The following is a 23,859-nucleotide window of genomic DNA, read 5'->3' as shown; positions in this document are numbered from 1 at the left end:
TTTCTTTACATTAACAGCTAGCTGTGATTAGCACAATCGCTTGCAAACTAGCAGGAAAGGTAGAGTTCAGTAAACTAGGCTTGCTTAATGTAGCTGAACTCTATAAACTTATATCATCTCATCACGTCGTAAAAATATCCATTTAAAGTAACCATCCAGAAGTCAAACACCAGAAGGTGGTGATATAAAATATGACTATACTTCTCTATTTCTGTTCATGAGAAGAAGAAAATAACTGAAGTCAGCCTTTAAGAACAACTCAAGTTCACTGAATCATCCCTCATACCCCGCTATACTGGTAGGGGTAGCGTTTGCCTGTGTATGAGTATGCGTCTGCGTCAAGTGCCATGAAACACTGACACTCAGTAGATAATCTGGCACACGAATGACACATACCATCCGTCAGCCTCCGGTACCCACAGCTCCCGCTGTCAATCTACAGCAAGCTAATAAAACCAATGCGCCCTGTCCTGCAGTTCTCCAGCACTTAAGATTAGAGCTGGGTGTGCAGTCATGCCTAGATGAAAGAGAACGAACTGGCAGCTTAGCCGAACAAACAGCAGGTCCTGAATGACACTGACACACCCTTGGCTCAGAAAGAGGGGAATGGTAGAAATCGTAAGATACAAATCTTAAAGGGGGTCATCAGGTCTGGCTGTCAAAAAAGTTGAGAATTCATGTTGCAGTAAATAAGACAATACATTAAATGTGTACATTTGAACAGTTGGTCATCATTTTTAATTAAAATGTGTGCCATATAGAGAGCACTGTGTGCTAAAATGAAGAATTAAGAATGGAGAAATTGCTGTATGTAGTGAGAATGGTAGAGTGCTCTATTTTGTTTGCCTGCAAAAGCTGTGGTAAGCTATGCACTGGCGATCAGCGGGCCAGCTGTCAGATTTTCAGCCAAATGTACAACACGTAGAAACACTGCATGCCAGACAGTATGTAAATACTGAAGATAACACTGACCTTCTGTAAACTACCAGTTAGGACAGTATACAATTTTACACATGAAGTAAGCGCCCTGGACAAAAAAATCAGATTAAAATTTAAGGTGGTAGTAACTTCAGGCTCCTGTAGATGGAATTGCAGGAGGATGATGATTGGGCTATAAATACCTGCAGGGTGTGCGATGGGATTCATAGATTGAGAAGAGGTGGTACAGTGCAGTGAATGTCTCGTGCAATGTGTGGAAGATGGGTGGCAAAGCAGATATTAATGATACGCAAAAAGGAGTGACAGAAGGCCACAGTGTGAAGGAAGTAGCTGAATTTGCAGGTGTATTGAAGCGCAGGTGTATTGAAGCGTATGGTCAGTGGAAAAATTTCAGTCTACAGGATATTCTCAGCAGAATTGTGGCCGAAATACAAAACTGACGGACAGGGACTGCCGATGTGTTTCACAACTTCACGGCAACGAGTAAGACGCCAGGGAAGGCATTCACAAAATCTGGCCAAACTGCATCAATTCTTTGATGCAAGAGTGGCTAAACATTGATGTCGCCTACATCCAGAAACTTGTCCGGTCTATGCCAAATCAAATCACAGCTGTTATTCTTGCTCGTGGAAGTATTACATGCTAGACCAGTACTAAACTACAAATCCTGAGACAGAGATAGGCATTTCAGTCAAATCTGATATTTGAATTTGTAAAGCCAGTATTTGAAAAAGGCCCCCTGCCTCAGTGGTATTTAGTGGAGGAAGACGTGTTAGTGCCAGGTGTAAAAAGGTGTTAGTCTTTAAGATGAATAGAAAAAAGCTAATCGTCTCATACCTGAACTACATTAGTAGGTTAGTCATGTGACTTTATCACATAACATTTAGCTTAGTTTGTGAAGAGCTGATACCGAACATGACCAATGCACAAGATTACACTGAAAGTTTTTTGTTTAATTTCATTAAATCTACACGAGTAGAATGTAAAAGAGCTTAATGTTTATCACCTTTTTTCTGCAATGCTTCCTATGTGGTAGATGAACAGCAGATGAGGTACAATTTAATCCCAGTCTGCAGATGAGTCAGAGACAAGCTTGTTAGTAATCCAGAAATGCACATGGCAGAAAAAGTGGAAGAGAAGAAGAAACGGAGGAGAAGCATCCCGAGTGTCTGTGCTGTCAGCACACAGAGGGAGCAAACACAACCACAGAGCTTAGTTAAATTTTCCCTCTCCATCTCAACAGACTCACAACCACACTTGACGACTATTCTGCTGCTAGATTACACACTATTTTGTTGATCACAGCTGGCAGTAAACATGTAAACAAAGGTAACCAACACCAGAGACCATCTCCATTCTTGGTTGTGATTCATCTGTATGACTAGTAGCTACCATAGTGTCATTAGGGTTAAGTCATTAGGGTTAAGTCATTAGCGGAAGAGTAGCAATCACTGTTTATGGCAGCAAGTCATTCACTGCTCCATTCACGGTGTTGAAACATTAGTCCACTTTACTCTTTGTGATTGTTGCAGCCACAGAAAACAGAATGGTACCGCTGATGTTGCCAGTGCCTAGAACAGTCAGGACTATTCTTAGCCGGTGCTCTGAGTGGTCAGCAATAAAGCGAGAGCTATATTATGTGTGTGCATGCGGACATGTGTTCGGGTGAAGGTGATCCTGAGTCTTTAACCTTGCAAATAACCATGCTGCCTGTTTATGAACCCGTTTACACCTTAATGTTTGCTTTTGATGACAGGATCACATTTGGATTTCATTTCAATGTATGAAAAGCCAGGTGTTAAGACCCCCAGGACACACTGGATTAGATTGGCTGGAGTGGATTATGATCAGATCACTCATACCACATTTGGAGATGGTCAGAGACACATCTTGACCATATTTTTAAAGTGTAAATGGAATGCATTTTCGTTATCCGAATGACATGAGTGGAAATGTGTCTGCTGAGCGCTGACTATCAGGTGAGAGAGTAAACAATGAAACGAAAGATGGAGGACATGTGAGAGTGAAGTTAGCCCCAAACCAATTACCTTCATGCACTCCAGGCCAAGGAAAGTGTCCAACCAAGCACGTTGACTCATATCATATCATAACAAGGAAAAGAGTAGAACAAAAGTAAAACAGAAATAAGTGAAGACGCATGTTAGTGAAAAGTGTATATGGAATCTGGCTAAAGTTTATCCAGATACAATGCGGACATGTTAATGCAAGGTGTAACATAAGAGCCACGTTCACACAAGAGCCTGTTTGCAATGCTCTATAGAGCTAACAGTACATCAAACCCCTCATGAATAAGGACAAAAGAGCTTGGATTTAAACATCAGCACAGCTCAATAAATGAGCAGTTGCCGAAGCATCAACCTGAGCAGGGACCAGAGACAGGGCCATTATGAGTCAACCGACTAATTGTAAGAGCCGTGCTCTCCACTGAATGGGTACATGAGGAGAGACTTGACCTTTCTAATTGAGGATGGAGTGATGAAGATTGGGAGGAGAGGAAAAAGGCTAAAAGCTGATGATGCTTTCTCAGACCCAGCCTAGTACAGCTGCACTGCTGAGAGGACACTGGACTGGAACTAATCAATGGGGCCCTCCACACTGACCATGAGCTAGAAAGCACAGCAACACAGAGTCCTGTTATCATTTCACCAGCCTAAGCTTAGAGCACTCAAAGCCCAGCACCACGTGCCACTTTGTCCTTGCACAGGCAAGAGTGCGCCTCCCCTGGGTGTGCTATAGTGGAGCTCGGAGCATTCAAATCCAGAGGAACCTGAGCCACTTCTCAATGTCATTACCAGCAATCAGTCCCGATGGACTGTGATATATCTGACCTTGTTGGCATGAGGAGGAAGCTGACTGCGCACAACATGGATGCTAGTTTAATGGGTCCTTATTAACTATTTTATCACACACTTGCCACAGTGCCATATAGCATCATGCACGTATATGCATATATAATTATTAACTGTAGCCCATCTGTTGCTAGGTACAGTTTTGTCTGCCATCCTCTCAACCATCTTGAGCATCAACAATGCATATGGTAAATGGTGGGTACTAACAGTGTCAACTTTACAAATAATTTTAATGGTAATGAAAATTGGAAACAATGATTGAAAATAGTTTTGTTTTTATTTATTACTGAATGCGTCTACGCTGGTCAGCACAGATGCATTCAAGCAGTTTGAGTAGCAGCAAATCAATAGTGAAGATGTTAGCCACATGGAATTATTTCACAGTTTCTATGAGGGACATTGGACAAAAGCGATCTGTAATCATGGTTCCAAATATGCCAACAGTCAAGACGGTGCACAATTCCTGAAGACTCCACTACAGGTTTGATACAACATCCTGCTCTATACTCAGAATACAGTGTATACAGAGAATAACCAAAAAATAATAGAATTTAATGCATTGGTTTACCATTCATTCTCTGTTTGTCAAGGACATTAGATTTCATGGTACATATTGTAGCCTATGTATTGTAATAATTACAGTAAGTTTATCTTATGTAAACTTTTTACATTTACTGTCTTTTTTGGTTTTCAGCCCAGTGTGTCCTAAATTTCAGTTTCCATTATAAATTCTTATTTCAGTGGTTGGTGCACCTGACGAATGGCCAATTAGCGTGTGAACAAGGTAGGTCTACCTACCACAGTGTATTTGGCCCGCAGCAAACAGACCAACATGCATAAAATAGGAGGCTGGCATGTACTGATCATCTAAGGGCCCTGATATACCAAAATAACGAAGGACAACTAGCGCAAACTTAGGCCGACTGATGATGCTTTCCGTCAGCTCTCCCTCTCATCTCCTGTGAAAATGAACACTCCATCACACTGCAAAAACCACAACTAGCAGCCGACATGCATGTACTTCATGCATCTTTGAGATGAATTTTTGAGGAACGACTTACTACAGCAGTAGCTACAGTAGTGTGTAAATGCTAAAACTGCAACATACAAAGTAACATATGTTGTTTCATGGTCTTATGAGCTTGAAATGTCTATGTTTAAGCTGAACAGAGTGTGAAAAGTAACCTACTGTTAGCTTTGTGGGTGCTGGGTGGGTAAAAAGGCTACTTAAAGTGATCGTTTGTGCATTAAACAGTAAAAATGCATGCTTGGTGCATGTTCATTATATGACAAACAATAAAAAATACAAACTTCTCACATCTACACAATTCTAAACTCCTAAAACTGTAATTTTCTCAGTGGTTACTGGACTTATCCTGCACTCCTGTCAGATCTCCTGCTTAGAGAGATGGGCTATTTGATTGGCTCTTCAGCAGCTGTGTGCAGGGCCACAGGTTTCAGAGTGCAATAATCTCCCATTGTTCCCTGCTTTTACCTTCACAGCACTTCAAACACCTCTCTTCCATTTAATCTGCCAAGCCCCGTTCTTCACTTTGATTAGAAGTCCAACTCAGGACTGCAGTTAAATAAGCTGCAGAAAATCCCCCAGAGCCTCTCAGTCATTTCCTACCTCACAGGAGTGCTCTGTGTCTCCCAGTGTGAAAACACCCCAGTGAGGCTCACTGCAGATTTGTGCATGTATAATTTTTACACCCTTTCACCACCAGTACCAATGCAGCTTGTACTCTGCTCAGACCTACAGAGAGGTAAGCTACGTGTGACTAACACAAACCACCAATGTGATGCATTAATGTATTCAACATAATTCTTTAGTGGACAACCGCAGGTTCAAGTAACTGCAAAACCTACAGCCATTTAAGTCAAAGACTCAGAGAATGATAATCAGTATTACAGATGTGAAGTTCCACATGCTTTTTGCACTGGTTTGACGGAGCGAAAGTCAGAAATACAGCCTGACACTTGTAATAAGGCAAAGATAGTTGTATTAGCTAGATCTAATTTTGGAGGGGTAGCCTAGCCACCTCTGGGGTTTAAGCACATAAGCAGCTAAACATAAGAGTAAGACACAAATTAGGTTTGAGAGTTAAAATGTACATTTAATTTGTATGTCGGTCAAACGCAAGAATATTCAATCAGAAAGAATATGCAGATCAGCTCCAGAGGAGCTACATCATAACTGCCTCTTAAAACTTTGTATTGTTGAAACCCGTGAGGTTACTTCAAAAGACTGGATTTCCTTAAGCTTCGGGATTCCAACGACATTAAAATACTGCATCACTAGAGGCACAGATGGACTTGTACACACACACACACACACACACACACACACACACACACACACACACACAAATACAGCGAGGAAGACTGTCAATAAAGTATGTAGAGCTAGCCCATAAATAAACATGTTTGGGATAAGCTGTTCTTCTCATTTATATCTCATTAGACTGTAACATCCCCTGCTCCCAATGCTCAACCAGTCAGAAAGACAGCCCGACACTTCTAATAAGGCAAAAACGAGGGCTGAACGGACGGCAGCGGGAGAACAACTGGCTTTCCTTTTAGAGCCTCTCCTGTGCAATTACTCACTGAGTTAACATGAATGTGATGGCAGTAGCTACGCACGTATTTTTTAAAACGACCACGTAGTTCATATCACACGATTTGTTTTCAGCAAAGAAAGAAAATCTGAGCGCATCAAAAATGTGAAAGCCTGAGTGTGCAGTCAGATGCCAGGTGTGCAGCTCAGCACCCAGCAAAGCAAAATGCAATTCCAGCAAGAAGGGCAGCTGCTGAGCCACAAAGGTAGGGGATCTGTTATGTGAGCAAAACAAAAGAGAAGCAATAATCAACAAATTAAACTGAACACACTGGGGAAAAAAACACCAGTTCCATATGTTAGCTGACTCTCACAGATGCAGCAAATAAATCAAAGCAAAAGCAAATAAACAAATAAATAAATAAATAAGCAACGGGCTGTAAAGGTGCAAGCAAAGTGAATCTGGCATCTGGCCTGCCTCCATTACCCTTACATGTAATGTGCTTGGCTGTTATCTGCGGTGCTCGGACTGAGACCAGGCCTTGGATTCTGCACAAATCAGTGCATTTTCCGGGCCAATTCCCAATTCGGTGCACACTCAGGGAGGGGGAAAAGTCCACATGAATTCAGGCCCAAAAATAGCATGCAGCACCCACTCTCAAGGGGCCAAGGAGATGGAGTAACAATGGTCGCTATATTACAGGATGGCCCTCCTGATTCAAGCTTAGAATGAGCGAGCAGCTTAATTCAATGCTGCAGAGCCTGAGGTAGAATACACTCGCTCTCTCTGTCTCACACACACACATACAAACACACAGCTCCATCACGACAGCCACTAACCCCAGCAGCATAATGATGTCTCTCTCAGTAAAGCAAAATCTACTTCCTTTAAATTGAACCCATGCAAACCTTTCAGTGGGCACAACTGGAGGGGACTGCAGGAAACTGCTGGCGTTTTTAAAAACAGCAGAAAAGAACACTGCTTAGGAAGCTCCTGAGAGTACACACATATGAAAGCATGGAAAAGACTGCTTAGGTAGTGGTTGTAAAGAAAGCAACACAATGCATATTTTCTTTGAATAATAACAAATAACGATTTCTATATAGGCCCATGACCAATATGTCAACTAGCCTAGGTCTGTCACAACTGTTACACAATAAACTGATTGCAAATTTTGTAAGCTGACATTTTCACAGTCATTTTCCGTATCGTATCAAACCATGCAGAATGTGTTTATCAGTTCAGCTGGGACAAAATAAAAGAAAGCAGGAAACACATTAACTGAGGCAAGTTAAGTTGGATCTTACAGAAACATTACAAGTGCTATAACAGGTTTATGGATACGTGTTTGTTTGTTTATTAGCTAGATAGCTAATTCTAACTTTTGCATGCATGCCTGCAGAACAAGTGTTTTCAGCTCACGGTTTTACAGCCTCAAGAATTAAAAATGTAAGCTGTAGTTGGCTCACATAATACTGTCTAACTGTAGAATTGCGATTGTGCACATGCTCACTACAGTGCAGTACATCATTTTATGTCAGAATGACCTAGTGTTAGCTGCAACGTATGGATAGCTAGGAAGCAAGATGGCTAATCAGCCAATTTAGTTGAATAAAATAAACAAAGAAGACAAATTGTTAATCGCAGTTAATTATATGGCGAATGAACATCAGCTAAAATTTCATGATCACCTGATGATCTAGGCTGGGCAATAAAATAGGCCGATATTAAGGTTGATGTTACAGCTTTTTCCATATCTGCAATGAAGCACCTGTCTATGAAAAGCTAGTTTTATATTATAATTAGCAGAAACGTCTAAAGTGAGGACGGTTTCACAAACCATAAATTATTTAACTAACAGTCACCAATGACTGACCTTTGTTACAGCTCTGCCCCCGACGCTAATACGTTTATACTATTTAAGTCTATTTGTGATTTGTAACTGTCTATTTGTAACTGTTCAGAAATGTGACAATTGATTAAAAGACAACTGACTGGCCTCGGAATTATGACTGACATGCCTCTCAGCCAGTCACAACTGTCCCTAAACATTCCTTCATCAGGCGAAGAAAGAATTTCTCAGATGAAACCGGCTGTGACGATGGCAATGTAGATAAAGCTTTGGCCTAAAATATATATATTTTAAATCCATTTATGGTGGAGAAGTACATGCAGGGTGTTGCAAAGCAAAACAGCACCAAAAGAAAACCATTTTTTTTTCAGATTGATCACTATTTTACCATCATTACCAACATTACATTTTAAAAAAAAATAGCTGGAGGTGGTTTATATCGTGTATATATATATATATAAGTTTATATTTTTGTTGTGGTCTTGTGATCCCTTGTTCCTGTCACCGCCTCTGTAAAGAAAACCAGTACGTTTCATGATTTTGTTTACATCTCAGCTTTAATTATTCAGTATTTTAAAAAAATCTGTGTAATTCCCCTTTAGAATTTTCTACACTTTAAAATTCTTTACATTTCTGGAGCAGCTCACCCGGTTTCCTTTTCCTTCGTCTTAGGCTGCCGTACATCACATCATATGTGATCCAAGCTTAATTAGACGAGCTGAGATGGCAATAGGATACCAGCCCTGTTAAGAAGCTGTCTCCACTTCATGTAACCCCGGCCCAGTGAAGCATATCTGACTCACTGTGTTTGGTCTGCCTCTAGCCCTCTCTTGGCAGTGCTTACTGGACTGACTCAAAGCCTATTTGCAGAATATGTTTCCAAAATCAGCCCAATAGCTTGAATCAGAGGGGCTGCATCAGGTGAGAAAGCATTTATATTTACTGTATTTGTGAAATGCCATGCAGTGGGTGGTGATCACCTTGAGATTTCATTTTATTCACTTTGGTGGGAAAATTATGTAAACCCACTGCTCAGATTCACGCCTTAAGCCAAGTTTGATCTAAAATGCTGTGGTGGGAAATATATCATTAACAAATTCAATTAAAACGTGAGGGTAAAAAGAGATGAAGCTGCAGCCTTAAACTAAAAAGCAAGCGTAGCAGCAAAGCAGAATACTGAGCATCATCAGCTCAGCCAGGATTCAGTACCAAGAGAGCGAAAAGGGAGAAAAGCCACAGAGCTGCACACTGCAGCTTATCACATACTAATTATTACACTCGAGAGTAACTAAATAACTAGAAAAGACTCTTTGGGTAATACCAGCACTCAGTACTAGGATCACTCTGGACTGCAGGGCAATTGACAGACAGACAAGTTTGGCCTTTTCTTACATAACCTTAAAAAAAAAAAAATAGCATTTGCTTTTTCTGTTAGTCTACACAATAAGAAGATATGCTGCTATCTAGTGGAAACTTTAGGAAACACATTAATGGTTTCTGATATAAAAGTATTTGAAATATCGTGTTACTTTAAAACACAGTTATTATGACTGTTGTGTGTTCAAACTTAGGCACATGCAAATTACTACACTGTTAGAAATAAAGATTCTGTGCAGGTACATTTTTCATTCCTCAAGGTACAAACAACGTAAATGTTCCCTCAAAAGGTACAACAGTGGTTTTAAGGTCCGGTTGTGCACCTTAAATAAGTTTTTCCAGGTGAAAAAAATACATATTTGTATCTTTTCATAACCGATTGTTTTAAAACAGAACAGTAAAATAAAAAGCCTGGAGACGAGACGGGGTGTGTGGAGTCAATACGACTTAGAAAATATAATTTCAGTGGATTATGGTACAGTTATGTTCCCTGACTAAAGGTACTGAGATGTACCCTTCAGGGTCCCACCCCAGTGACAAGAGGGGCACTGCCCCAGTGACTAATGTATTAGTATGACTGTGCTGATAAAATATGGTCTACATATTTGCATACATTTATCTTTATATTTCCTTATATATTCACAAACATCCTCTGTTTTTAACCATAACTACTCCCATGTTGCAAACTGGACATCATGTGATGTTGTGCCCTAGCAGTACCCCCTATGGTTACTTTACAGAAGAAGGCAAAATGTTCTTTACTTGTAATGTAAGTCAATGTAAAGTCATTTTATTCCAAGCAATTTTTGAGCTTTTCTATTGGTCAATTCATCATGAATTTGGAGATACTTATAGTGATGATGTGCTCCTGAGATTCTCCATTCACTGTATACTACCTTGCAGACAGCAAATGTATATTTTAAATGTACAGAAACTATATAAATATATATATAAATTTAAAGCACTACATTCTACTGTTCTAAAGTAACCCTTCACACGTAGGGAATGTGGAGCTTGAAATGAGCTGATGACAGAAGTGGCACTGAAATAGATTGGGCTAATATAGATGTCAGTTCTGGAGGCTATGTGACTTCACTGGAAAACACACACACACACACACACACACACACACACACACACACACACACACACACGAGTGCATGCATAGAATGCATCAAGGCTATGGGGATAATCTTCCTAGGGGTGGCAAACATGGCGATTATCACTATCATGATAAATTACATCATAATATGCTTTTCTGAGTGTCCTGGTACTGTAAGCACTTCAAAAACACTGAGCAACTGCTCATCACAAAAAGACAGATTTAGAACAACTACAGAAAGAGCCTTTTAACAAACACAACCAGTGTATAGTAGCTTAATAAACTGTCACTGCCATTATTTTATTTGACTTATTTTTACCAATTGGATGAGTTTATTTATGGAAATGCTGAATTCAGAAAGTAACTTGTAGTGAGATTTGTACTCAAAGTTTTTCATAGTCGTTTTTTTATAATGTGTCACTGCTGTTTGTTGGTTCATTCTATCTATTCACAAACCTCAGAAAAATCAATTATTGAAAACTCCTCAAGTATTGTCATATATTTTCCCATATCGCCCAACATTATGTTCCACTTTTTTTCAACATGTTCATAGTAATGGCTTGTTGCTAGCAGGAAAATGTCTGTGAAAGTGGTGCCACAGTGTGGAGACTTGTAGAATTGCAGAAAGAGCAGTAACACTTTTCATTATATGTAATAACACTATATTAAGCGACAATCGTTCACTGCCTCTTTGGCATTGATCACAGATAGCAGACAGTGTTGGGCCGATTCTAGCTTTTCTATGAGATTGCAGGTTGATGACAGGGCAGAATAGAGACAGCTTCATACAGTTTTGCCTTGTGTTGACATTTGTGGGCCAATTCTGGCATGAATGATGGGGAACACGAATGTAGTTGGGCCAGATTTGGGTCACATCCATTAGTTCTACTCACTTTACAGTGTGTGGGCCAGACTTGGACCAAGGACAAAGCCATATACTGAGCCAGAACAAACCCAAGTATTTGACGACAACAAATTCTGCCAACTAAGATTAACTACAATGAAAAATACTAATTATAAAATTATTTTGAGTGAAACTCTAAACTTCTGTATCTGAAGGCTGAAATGATGAACTAGCCCAGAAAAAATATTACACATGCTACAGATTTTGACTGTCCAACAAATATGCAACTGTTTGAGGATCAATTAATTAAATAATACAGTGAAAAATAGGCCTAAATATTCCTGAGCACATGGTAAAAATCCCAAAAACACCTGCTCAGAAGTTTAAGGCATCTGTATACACATTACTGTTACATGCAACCAGATGTTCTGTCACACTAGGCACTCTCACACAGTAGCCTGCTCGATTAACTTACACTGAACAAGGGGCTTCATTCACCAATATCTTCCTAATTTTTTTTTCAGTTGTTCTTGAGAAAGGTCCTAAGAAAAAGTCCACAACAGATCCATGACGTGTTTTTAAACCGTAGAATAGTTCGCACCTTTGTGCTTTTGAGCGTGCACAGACTCTGTTCTTACCTAGGAGACTTTGTGAAAACTGCGTAAGTACGGAGCCCCGCTGGGGACATCCTGTATAAATAAAAATAATACGCCTTATTAAGGTGTGGGAACAAGATCCTAATGCGTGGCCACGACTCAGTAAGGCGTGGGAATGAGATTATTAAGTCGTGGCCATGACTTGGTAAGGCGTGGGAACGAGATCACGGCTTACTTTTGTATACAACTGTACTATCAAAACTTTTGTGTACAACTGTACTATTAAAATAAAGCTTGTTTCCACATGGTTTATCATAGTTGTAAAACAAAGCGCACCTATATAGTTGTTTTTCCTGATTAAATGGCCAATCAGTGCAGGTACACAGTCGGTGGACGTAATTGACTGGGCACTTTGTATAATATGATATTCAGTATTCTTGAAAATATAAAATGATTCTGTCTTTTAAGATGAGACTAAGCTGAGATTAAGTGGCGAGAATTTTTGCAATCTAAATAGAATAATTATAGCAAAGCGTCAGATTTGTTTTCGGACATTTATGCCCTTTCACATCCCTTTATGCTCATTATCTTATGTAACAAAAGAGCTTTTCAATAGTTGTTTTCTGGATGAAGTGTTTCAATTCCTATTTCAGATAAAAATAATTTATAGGTGCTTTTATGTACTGAGTAAAATGCAGTGTCAGCATTTTTCATCAGAATATTTTGAGTATTTGAACTAAAACAAGGCATGCACTAGAATGAAGTCAATATGACTTAAAAAATTAATTAAACATATTTTTTGATATTTTAGTCAGAGTCAAAGCAGAGAAGAGATTTAAAATGGTCATCTCATATATGGCACAAAAAAAACATAATCAACAAAAAAAGAAGAATAACTGACCTCAAATGCTCCACATGGGAGATGAGAGCATAATCTATTTCAGTTTTGTACGGCTCCCCTGAACTGCACTAAATATAAACTCTATTTTCAAACTGCAAAGCAAACAAGCAGGCGGTCTAATCTGATTAGGGCTGCAGCGATTAATCAACAAAGTCTGCATCAGTCATCACTGACAGCAAATGGAAAAAAGCAATTGTGTCAACATTTTGTTTACATAAAAACAAAAGCTAATGCTCTAATAATAATACTCTAAAATGTTTATATAGTACATGTGGTCATTTTAACAATTACAGTACAGGAAGCAGTGAAGCAATATGGGTTGAGTTTTGTTTTGAAAAGTGCGAGTGACAAGCACAAAGTAAAGGAAAACCTTGCTCGGTCTATGAGAAACAGGTTTCAGTGACAGTCCTGTTGCACAGACACACATTCAGTTAAATCACTGTTCATTTAAACAAACAATCATTCATTGTACTGAAAGGCCCCGCACTGACCCCACATCTACTAGAGCCATTTCATTCCCCGTCCACTACTGAAGTGGCAGGTCCTTATGGTGCATAAAATCCTTTGAGAGTTTTTGCTCCATGATTAGAGTAGATGACTGATAATACGTATTAGATGTGGCTCTAATGATGAATTAGCAAAATAAAAGAACTGCAGCTTTGAGTATGTGATCTACACTCATCTCGAGATGTTACCTGCAATGCGTTAGAAGAATGTATTCCCATAAGCAATAAGAACTCAGTTGCATTTGTTTCACATGAGACCGAATAGTCTCATCCTAAAATGATTATAATATATAATAATATAATATATTGTTATATAATATATAATATAATAATAATTATAATATATAATTTATAAGAATAATATTCATTTAACAAAAAAAATCCCCAAAGCTAGCCCCAAATAAACCCAGTGTGACTAACATTTTAGCACATGTTTTGTTTGGTTATGTTTAAAGTGCATGCAAATCGGATTTGTTTCTCAAATGGGATCTTTGGAGATGCCTTTCCACATTGAATCAGATTTGTGTATCTAGACATCACCAACCTATCTGCACGGGTTGCAATTATAATGGGGCGTCAGTAACTACGTAGCCATGCTGGTGATGTGGATTTCAAGTGTGAATGCAGGAGAGATGGAGGTGCATCATTTTGCATCTGTCGTTTGTAGTATTGCAAGTGATGCAAAAGACTCTGAAATACGATATGAGCGGCCAGAACGTCCAGACTGAGAAGAATCTGTAAATATCTGATTGGAATGACATTTCAAACCACCTCCGAATGTGGTTTGGATCCTATCTGGATATGCCAAAAATTGGACTGGGGCTGGTAGTCTGACCAAGGCCTTTGGGTCTCTTTCTGTCTTTCTCTCTGTATCCCCCTCAACGGGTGTACCTGATCAATCACAGTCTTGGCTGGTGTAACAGAAGGAGGAACCTAAGCCTTAAAAAAAAGGCATTCAAGATGGCGGGATGAAGGGAGAGAGGACTGTTACCATGGGTGCTATGGTTTAGTTTGTTTTAAATGTTTTCAGAGCAGGTAAGAGTGTTTTTTGTTCTTTTGGCATAAGGTACTATAGCATTTTTCTTGTTGTTGGTTTTAATAAAATGGCTTCAAACCTTTATTTGTCTGTTCCTCATGCTTTTCTACCTTCATCACCATTTCATTGTTTTAATGCCTACACAAAATGCAGGGTCATAAGTCACATATAACCCATGTGTTTGCCAGATATTTCATGTCTTGTGTGGTTGTTGTCACTTACTTCACGTCACAAGTCCTTATAGGACATCACTTAGTAAACACAACCAACCAAACCTTTGGTTTGTGTGCCATAACTGTGTTGATATTTGAGAGGCTGTAGAATGTTCTCTGGTTCACTGGGGCCTCTGTTCTTTTGCTAGATGTTGTAAGGACAACTGGGTACATCTGAATGTCCATGTTTGCCCAGTCAGCGTACAGACAGCAGGCTAACGTTATATGTACTGACCTACTTGCCTTTACAGCAGCAAACACAAGCTGATGCTATTATGCTAACTTAGCACTAGTTAGCAAAATTACTTGCTTCCAAGTTTTTTTTAATTACCAGCCAACTTGCCTCCCTTTATGAGATTTCCTCACTATCACACCACACTGCCTTAAGCATCCTAAGAATAATATGTTACCTTCAACAACCTGCCTCACTAAGGAAAACAGCTATCTGACACTAAATTGGCAAAGAGTCAAAAGAAATTAAAAGTAACTAGGCCAAAATAATGAATGTGCTAAAGTAGGTTAACAAAATAAAATAACTTAAGCACAGAACAGAAAATATGATGAAAATATATGACAAAACTGCTGGACAGCACATATCAGCATCAAGCACTTTGACCTAGTGAGAAACAGCTCAAGGCCAATTATAACAAATAGCCTGTCCAAAAAATACAACCAGCACAGCACTCAACAAACACTAAATATATGAAATCCCCAAAATAGGGCAATGGAAATCACAACATGACAACATGTAAATATATATAGATCCTTAGCTACACTGCTAAAAGGTCAAAACAACGAGAATCTTCAAAATACATAACTTTATAGCAGACTGGCAAAACCAAACAAGGTAACCTAGGCCCAGAGAGATGTACAAAATAGGGGATATTCACCAAAACTGTTTTTCAACAAGACACTTAAAACCTGGGCTGTATTAGTGGTTTTATTAGCAGATAAACCTGACACCAGACAATGCTGAGTTGATGCAGAAAAAATTAAATTGAAAAAAATGGAGATATTAATTTTTTTAAGACAGTGACGAAGTGTTTTCCATGACTGCTGTCACTTTATTATGGCCAATCAAAATCGTGATGCTCTCCACCAAGCTTTATTTTCTCAGCCCTCCAATAACTCCTTAGCAATCGTTGTTATCCACCATTGCCTCAAGTATTCAGTTTATCTGTGTGCTGGTGTTTGAATTTGTAGCTCCAGCTGAGACCAAAAAATATAACGCTATCTGGGGGAGTTGTAAAAGTAAGATCTTGTCCCTGATAGAGTGAAGTATGTCATTTTCTACCCATCCACAGCCAAAAACAGCCCAAAAAAATTCTAATAACAACATTGTCATCAGTTTTCTGCAAAGTACTTACAATACTCTTTTACTACAAAAGCTAAAATGAACTGTGTCAAAACGTCTACTTCAGTACATTGAGTCATCAAAGGTAAGACATACATGGTCCATAAATGTTTTTCATGCCTGATGTGGCCATGCTTTTGCCTAGAATGATTAGGTTTGAGTTTTTTTTTACATTTAAGCTGTCTGATTTAAATTATGCAATCTTCACTGGGCAAACGTTGCACTTGTGGTGAGCAGATTTTCACTACACATTTTAAGACAGGTTTCTGCTTTTTTTCCAGAACATTTTCAACAATCTTTACATTCTGAAATACCCCGTTCCAGTGATAAAAACAATATGGGCCACTTGATAAATTACGTCTACGCTTGTTGCACAGATGGAACTGAAATGATGGGGTGCTGTGACAGGAGCAAAGTGAGAGGCAACTGCAGAAGACATTATGAATGTATGACACCAAGACAACCTGCAAGACTGCACAGATAAGAAGCTATGCCACCTGTAGAAAAAAGCACTTCCATCCTCTCTCAGCAGCAGGACCTTTAACTCCAGTTCTTACCTGTACCTCATGCCCGTCTGATAGGACACACACTCCTGCAGGGTCACACCATTGGTCCTCAGGAAGTCCTCTAGGTTCTTGAATTGGGCAGCAGCCCGCACCTCTTTGAGTCCCTTCAGCTCCGCTTGCTCTCCAGGGCCCTGCCGCAGCGGATACAGGCCCTGTTCGGACAGGTAGCGGTCGATGTCGCTGCGCATGCTTTCGCTGAAGGAGAGCGAGAGCAGCTTGCCACTGCTGACGCTGCTGCTCCTGCGCACGCCGCTCGTGGGCACCGTCGGCTTGGGGATCTGCAGGGGGTCGCAGGGGAAACTCTGCTGACGGCTGAGGTGGCGGCCACCATGGACCACGCGCAAATCCGTCAAGCTACTCCTGTGAGTCGCAAACATGCCCCACCCCCTGCCCACGTTCCTAAGTGACCTGGGACCTGATGATGCAGTGTCTTGCACACAGGCAAAGTCAGGAGTGAAGAAAGTACTAGCAGGACAGAGAGCAGTGCCACGTGGACATAGACCTTGCTTTAAATAGCACCTCCTGCCCCTTTTGCCACACAACACTACACTCATAGTCATGCATTGTAATCAGAGCCAACTGTGCACCCCTCCACCCCGTTCCTGTTTGGGTGAATCCAACACAATGACACAGATCATCAAAATAGGATATCTTGTGTGGTGTGTTGAACTGTGTTTGAGTAGCAGTGTTGCTATACCTACTTGCAAGCATGCAGACAGTCTGTTCTTCAATGACATGGCCAAAGGTGAGTGACTGGCATGCAGGCAGTATGTTCTGAGGGTTTAGCTGGCTTTAAGAGAAATGAAGATGAACATCCCTTTAGCTCCACCCACTGTGTTCACTGTGACCAGATTACACAACAACAAAGAATAATGTATACAAGTCTAGAACCAAGCATGATGCAGTAGAAATTAAAACAAAAGACACTAAGGGTGTAATATTTACAACCAAAAAAATCTACTTTAAAACTGTATGGAAATTTTAATACACCCCTCGCTCTCTCCTGAGTGTCTCTCATTTACCGTATTTCATGGAAACCACTGTCAAAACTAGGCATCTGGGTGTGCTCAATCAAAGTAATGTAGGAGGAGGTGGGACTTATCACATGGACACTATCAAATTCCTGGGCTTTTACCTGGAGGGCTTAAATTATATGGGTTGTGATTTTTGGCTTTTTTTTTGTTAGAGGGTGATGCATTGAGAACTTTTCTATATGGGGATCTATCTGAGCCAAACCAATCTGTATAGTACATAATAAAAGCTCTGCAGAATCAAGATATTTTTAAAATACTGAGCACCGAATCGAATCCTGACCTCAGTATCAAAAATCTCATATAAAAATGTGTATACTGGTCCGTTACACACCTGTTCTGTACTTAAAATGTTTTCATATTGTATCGTATTTGTTTTTGTATTGTGTATCGTTACATCCCTAAAAGATACCCTACCATATATAACACACAAAAATGAATCAGGCAATGGCATAAAAGAACCATTGTTTTAATTCATTTTTTTAAAAAAAATGTAAATAAGACTCTTGTGCATGTGGTTTGTAAAAGTTATATAAATATATGAACTCAAGGTGCGTCCATGCAAAGAACCATAGGAATTTTCACTTTTACACAGATTTTTCAAAATGTCTCCATTATTAATTCTTCAAGATGTAACCGAAGACATTCAGAGTGGTTTGATGTTAAATGTTCTGTTCTAGAGAAACGTACCGAGCCATAATTTATCACATCAGTGAGTGTGTGATAGGAGCCTCACGTCCAAAATGTTTAATGCATCTAAAAGGTACCTCACACAAAACTATTACATAAAATGGTTATGATGAGATGTTTTATGATACTTTTGAGATAAGCTTTTGGCCTTTGTTCAAATCCATTTATGGTGGAGAGGTATAGGCAGGGTTTTGTAAAGCAAAACAGTTGCCAAAGAAAGTATATTTTGTTTTGATTTACCATGACTTACAACATTAAAGTATTCATAAACAATACATTTAAAATTGTGTGTAGGTTCACTGGTCGTTTTGGATAGTAAATAAAATGGTTATAGTTGCACTGGAGACATCCTGACCCCTGGTTCCTATCACCACTGTAAAGAAGTCTGAGTCAGTCATTTTCTTTACATTTGCAGTGTTTCTTCTAGGATTTTTTTTCAGTATAGTACAGTTCACTGACAACACCACCCCCCCACTCCCACACTCCCACACACACACAGGGATAATTTTTCAAAAGTAATCTTCCCCATATAAACATCACTGGCAATTATTTTACTGACGTTTATTGCAGGAACGTTACTGGTGTTATGATTTCATTTGTTAGCTTGTTCACATTAATGCTAGGTTAGCTGGACCATTATTTCATGATATAATAATAAATTATAATAATAATAATTATTTGGCCAAGAACATTGATGGAGAACAATGTTACATTGTGAACGTTCTTTACACTGTAAAGTCTATCAAACTTGACGTTAGTTTAATGCTAGTTTAATTTACTTTTCTCTCTTCTCGGGAGAAGTTGTTTGAAATTAAAAGCCCTTTGCAGAGTTTTGTAATTGCGACTTTATGACATTTTGTTGCTGCAGAATATATATAGACCGGAAACACTGAATGAACCATTTTACACCAAACAACTGTATCTGAATACACAGTGAATGACTTTGTTTAGCAGCAAGTGTTAAAAAGAACAAAGTGAAAAATAGTTTTTTGTCTTTCTGCTGTTGTCAGATACACTAATAAACAAAAAATGAACCTAAAAACATGATTTAGGATGTGATTATCTCAAAAGTTTGACTCACATGATGAAGTTCAGTCTAACTGCTGTATGGGTTCTTTGTGGCCTGACTCAGTTGCAACTAATTGTCCTTACAGTACATTAAGTTGATTATGTAGCCTAAGTACAGTTCACAAGAAGTACAGTGACTTTTCATAATATACTTTTATTATGGATACATTACAAGAGATGTGTTACACAATGCCCAGAGGATTGGTATTTATTCTGACAAGCTACTCAAAAATGCCATTAGAAAAGTAAACAAAGACCCCCATGTGCAGGAAATTACATAACAGAAATCACGAAACATCCACTGTATCATTCCAACCTTTTATGACAGCAATGGCTAAATAACCAAGGCCTTATCAACTGTATCTGTACTGAACTCACAGCTAAGACACAGGAACAAAAGTGGGATGCAAAGTGAAATTTAAGTTTATTACAAGCTGTATGTCCATATCATCATGTGATGATATGGACATTACCTCCCAAGGGAACATTCACCTACTGTCTGTTCAAAGCCAATACGACTTCACATAGTGTCCTGACTGCTCTGTATCTACTGTACGCTGCTGCTACATGAGACACACGCCCCGAAATTCCTCCACAGAGAGGGTTTGTTTACCACGACTGCCTTCATCTTAAACCCTGGTGTAGAGCTCTCCTGAGGCGAGAAACATACTCAATATTTCAAAAACAAGTCTTTCTTCTCTCTGTGAGGAAAAATAACATGCCAACAGTCCTGTTTTCCCTGCCCCAGTGCAGTACACCCTTGAACTGTGAGTGCATGCAGCATCCCCATGCATCATCCCTTAAGCTGGAGCATCTGGATAGCCTGTCCGGTACTCACCCGGTTACTCGCCGGCGGGCGACTCATGTAGGGGTTTTGCACCACGCTGCTCATTTAGAAGGCTAGTAGTGGTCAGCACAAAAATGACTGGTTTCTTTAAGCCTCTCAAACTGGGAGTGCCTTACTAACAGGAGCTTACAACAGTTAGTGTAAAAAAAAAAAAAAACTCCACTGGGCTCAGCCCCGCCTCTCACGGTCGATGTCACACAGGAAACCATTTTTTGAGCCAATCACGGTACCAGTGTGCCCTGCCAAGCACAGCAAGTACAGCGTGGCCTAAATAATGCAAGAGGCTTTTGCTCTAAAAGCTTTTGATTGTTGTACCACAAGATGGAGTACTAAAAGCCATTTTTGCTTGTTCTGTGGTTGGCACATGTATAAAATTCAAACATACAACAGGTCTACAGCACGGGAGTCCACTACTAGCAGGACAGAGAGCAAGTGACAGCGCACGCTGGAGTGTAGTCCCTCAGGTGCTACAACATGGCACGTGTCAAGTCATATAAGAGCATAGTGGATCACAGGCCCTGGTCCAGTTTTAGACCAAAGTAGATGAAGGAAAAGGCTACAAAGTCCATCATGCTTAGGCACATGCTGCTATTAAACAATGGACCTTCTGAAACCAGCAGTTCAATCAGAAAACATACGCCATGTTGGTGTACCATGGTGCGTGGCTTTAGGAATGAAACCTGGGATTGCTGCTTAATTAATGATGTATGGGATCTGTGAGGAGAAAAAACAGATTACACGTGCCAGGGAAAGCACCCCATAGACAGCAAAGTGTCCTGCTCAGCTCCCCTTTCAGAAGTACACAGGTCACCCTTAAACACAAGTGACACGATTCACTTCTTGTCAATCAACAGCACTGTCCACTGAGGGAAGGTATGAGGTGTAAGACTGAAAACAAGGCTAAAGGTACCTGAGGTCCAAGCCACTAAACCACACAGCGCATTAAGATGAAACGAGTCTCCGCTTTATGCAAAATGTCAACATTAATAAAGACATTATATTCGAGACGGCACCACTTGAGAGCATTAATGTTTCCCCCGCATTAAATCTTCATCTCCTGTGCTGTATTTTGCTCTAACTAAAGACTCCTGGCCTGCCTTGAAAACAGCCATATGTATTATTCAGCGCAGACCATTTGCCAATGATGTCACAGCCACCCTAAATATAAAACTCACATAACCATTGGCTACCAGCTGTCTCCACTACTCTCCCCACTCTCCAGAGAGAGATGCTTGCTGACAGGAAGGAGTTTAAATGTTTAAGTGTCCTATCAAATGAGTCAGCAAGTGTTCTCATGAAATTATTACGCCGCTCTTTGACTTCGTGTAGATATCGGATGCATGTCATGGTTTTTGCTTGTGATCATGTACAAAGACATGATAAGAAGGCATATTCTGAAAAGGAATTCAAAACATTGTGATAAATCTTCTACATGGATCCTTAGGCTGTGATTACGCACTATAGAAATGTAGTGACAAATACTGTTACTGTGAATGGTAGGCCTCTGTCTAATAAGTATGGACATGAGGAAGGTTACAGTACCTGTAAAACTGCAGCTGTCTCTTTGGGCTCCCATATCGAGCACTGCAACAGAGAAGGTGGGGAAACAGAATAGAGAAACATAGAGCATGTAAGTTAGTGAAAAAGGATGCATAAGCCATGCATGAGTTTAGGATTCATATGTGTGCATTTAATCTGATTAGACTAGTGTACGAAGAATAAGGGGCCTTGGCTATTTCAGTATTCATGTCTTCAGTGCCAATGAGTAGTGTTACGTTTATACTTCAGTGCATGTATTTAGCACTCATTACAGTGGAGGGCTGATACAGGGGCCAAATCTGTCCTCTATCTCTCTAACAATTCCTAATCAGGACTTTAGTTCAACAGTTCCCAGAAATCTAACTTCTTAGGGTGACATCTTATATTGTCTCGAGCAAGGACATAGTTTTGGTTTTCGAAGTGAGATGACAGTAGGCCTACAAAATTGTAACCACAGATGTCTAAAGGTGTCTTGCCCATATGGGGACCTCTGTCTGTAAGCTGGTATTCTCTACGACAAAAACGAGCCGAGCTCACTCCAAAGCTGATGTGTTTTGTCCTGTGTACATTTTCCTTTGAATGTCACTGCTTCCTCTGAATCAAGAGCTTGTTTAGTAGTTGTAATACAAATTATGCTACATGCATGCTACAAGCAAGCTTACACTCCTGCACACTGAAATGATGTTTCAAGAAAAAAAAAACACTTCAACCCTTTTATACACCAAAATCAACCACTCCAACTCAGACTACTGCTGACAGAGCAGCTTAACTACAATACTTGACAAAGCTGGTTTTTGTGGGGTATTTTGGTGAGCTTGCCAGTCCTATGATGTCAATTCAGTGCGCAGTGGTGATGGCTGGCTTGTAGCAATAGTTGTATTCCAGCTCCTTAATAACATCATAATTCAGAGGATCCGGCAATGCTCTGCAACATTTAGAAATTCTATATGGCAAAACATATCAACTTTGGAACATTTTGGTGTATTATATTAACGTTTTGGTGTATTATAGAAAATATTTAGCCAAAAAATTCGGACTAGGTCTGGGGGGCCCTGAGGACCGGTTTGAAAACACTGTCTAGCTATTTAAAGAAAAGCCTACAATTTGTAATCTTATGATCAGCTTATTCTTCAAGTTCACCGCTATGTGAACTTCTGTGATGTGAGCTGGCTTCACCTCCCTTGTGGTTTGGGATTCCCTGTGAAGTTACATGTCATGAATCCTCACTGGAAATTATGTAATAAGGCAACTGTTTCATTTTTAATGCCCTTAACCTTATTTTAGTAGTCTTGTTTACTGTTGCTTTGTCTGTTGTTTTTTAAGGTCAGCACACTGAAGAAGTCATAGTGGTAACGTAAATGTATTCACATTGCTTATGGTCTGAATGCTTGTTGGCATTTGCTTGATGTTTTTAAACATAAAGTATAAAAAGATCTACACCAATCAGCCAAAACATTATGACCACCTCCTTGTTTCTACACTCATTGTCCATTTTATCAGCTCCACTTACCACAGAGGAGCACTTTGTCGTACAATTTCAGACTGTAGTTCATCTGCTTCTCTGTATACTTTGTTATACTTTTATAGCATGTTCACTAATGGTCAGGACCCCTACAGGACCACCAAAGAGTAGTGGGTGTGTTGCACTGGTACACCCCAGCAACACTGCTGTGTCTGACCCACTCGTACCAGCGCAACATACACTAACAAGCCACCACCACATCAGTGTCACTGCAGTGCTGAGAATGATCCACCACCCAAATAATACATGCACTGTGGTGGTTGTGTGGGGGTCCTGACCATTGAAGAACATGCTATAAAAGTATTGTAGTTGAACTACAATTCTATTGTAGCTGAACTACAATTCTATTGTAGTAGAACTACAAGGTCACCTATATGGTAAGTGGGGCTGATAAAAAGGAAAATGAGAAACAAGGAGGTGATTTTAATGTTATGGCTGATTGGTGTAAA

At 39.8% G+C, this 23,859-nt stretch overlaps 1 protein-coding gene across 3 annotated transcripts in view; it reads right to left on the bottom strand.

Moving 5' to 3' along the window:
- kcnab2b (potassium voltage-gated channel, shaker-related subfamily, beta member 2 b) overlaps positions 1–20,394 on the bottom strand; it is a 61,207-nt gene extending 40,813 nt beyond the window's left edge. For 2 of the 3 annotated variants that reach the window (XM_036592090.1, XM_036592091.1), the window contains exon 1: positions 16,705–17,136. In XM_036592090.1, the coding sequence (XP_036447983.1) occupies positions 16,705–17,090 (386 nt within the window). In that variant the 5' untranslated portion in view covers positions 17,091–17,136. Of the gene's footprint in view, positions 1–16,704; positions 17,137–20,340 lie in introns of those variants that run through there. The other variant, XM_036592092.1, reaches the window with a different exon arrangement.
- Between the last annotated feature and the right edge of the window lie 3,465 nt (positions 20,395–23,859).

The sequence above is a fragment of the Colossoma macropomum genome, unplaced genomic scaffold, assembly GCF_904425465.1.
Source record: "Colossoma macropomum unplaced genomic scaffold, Colossoma_macropomum, whole genome shotgun sequence".
Taxonomy (NCBI): Eukaryota; Metazoa; Chordata; class Actinopteri; order Characiformes; family Serrasalmidae; genus Colossoma; species Colossoma macropomum.
Note: the sequence above shows the minus strand (reverse complement) of the source record. Positions and strands in the feature narration are given on the sequence as shown.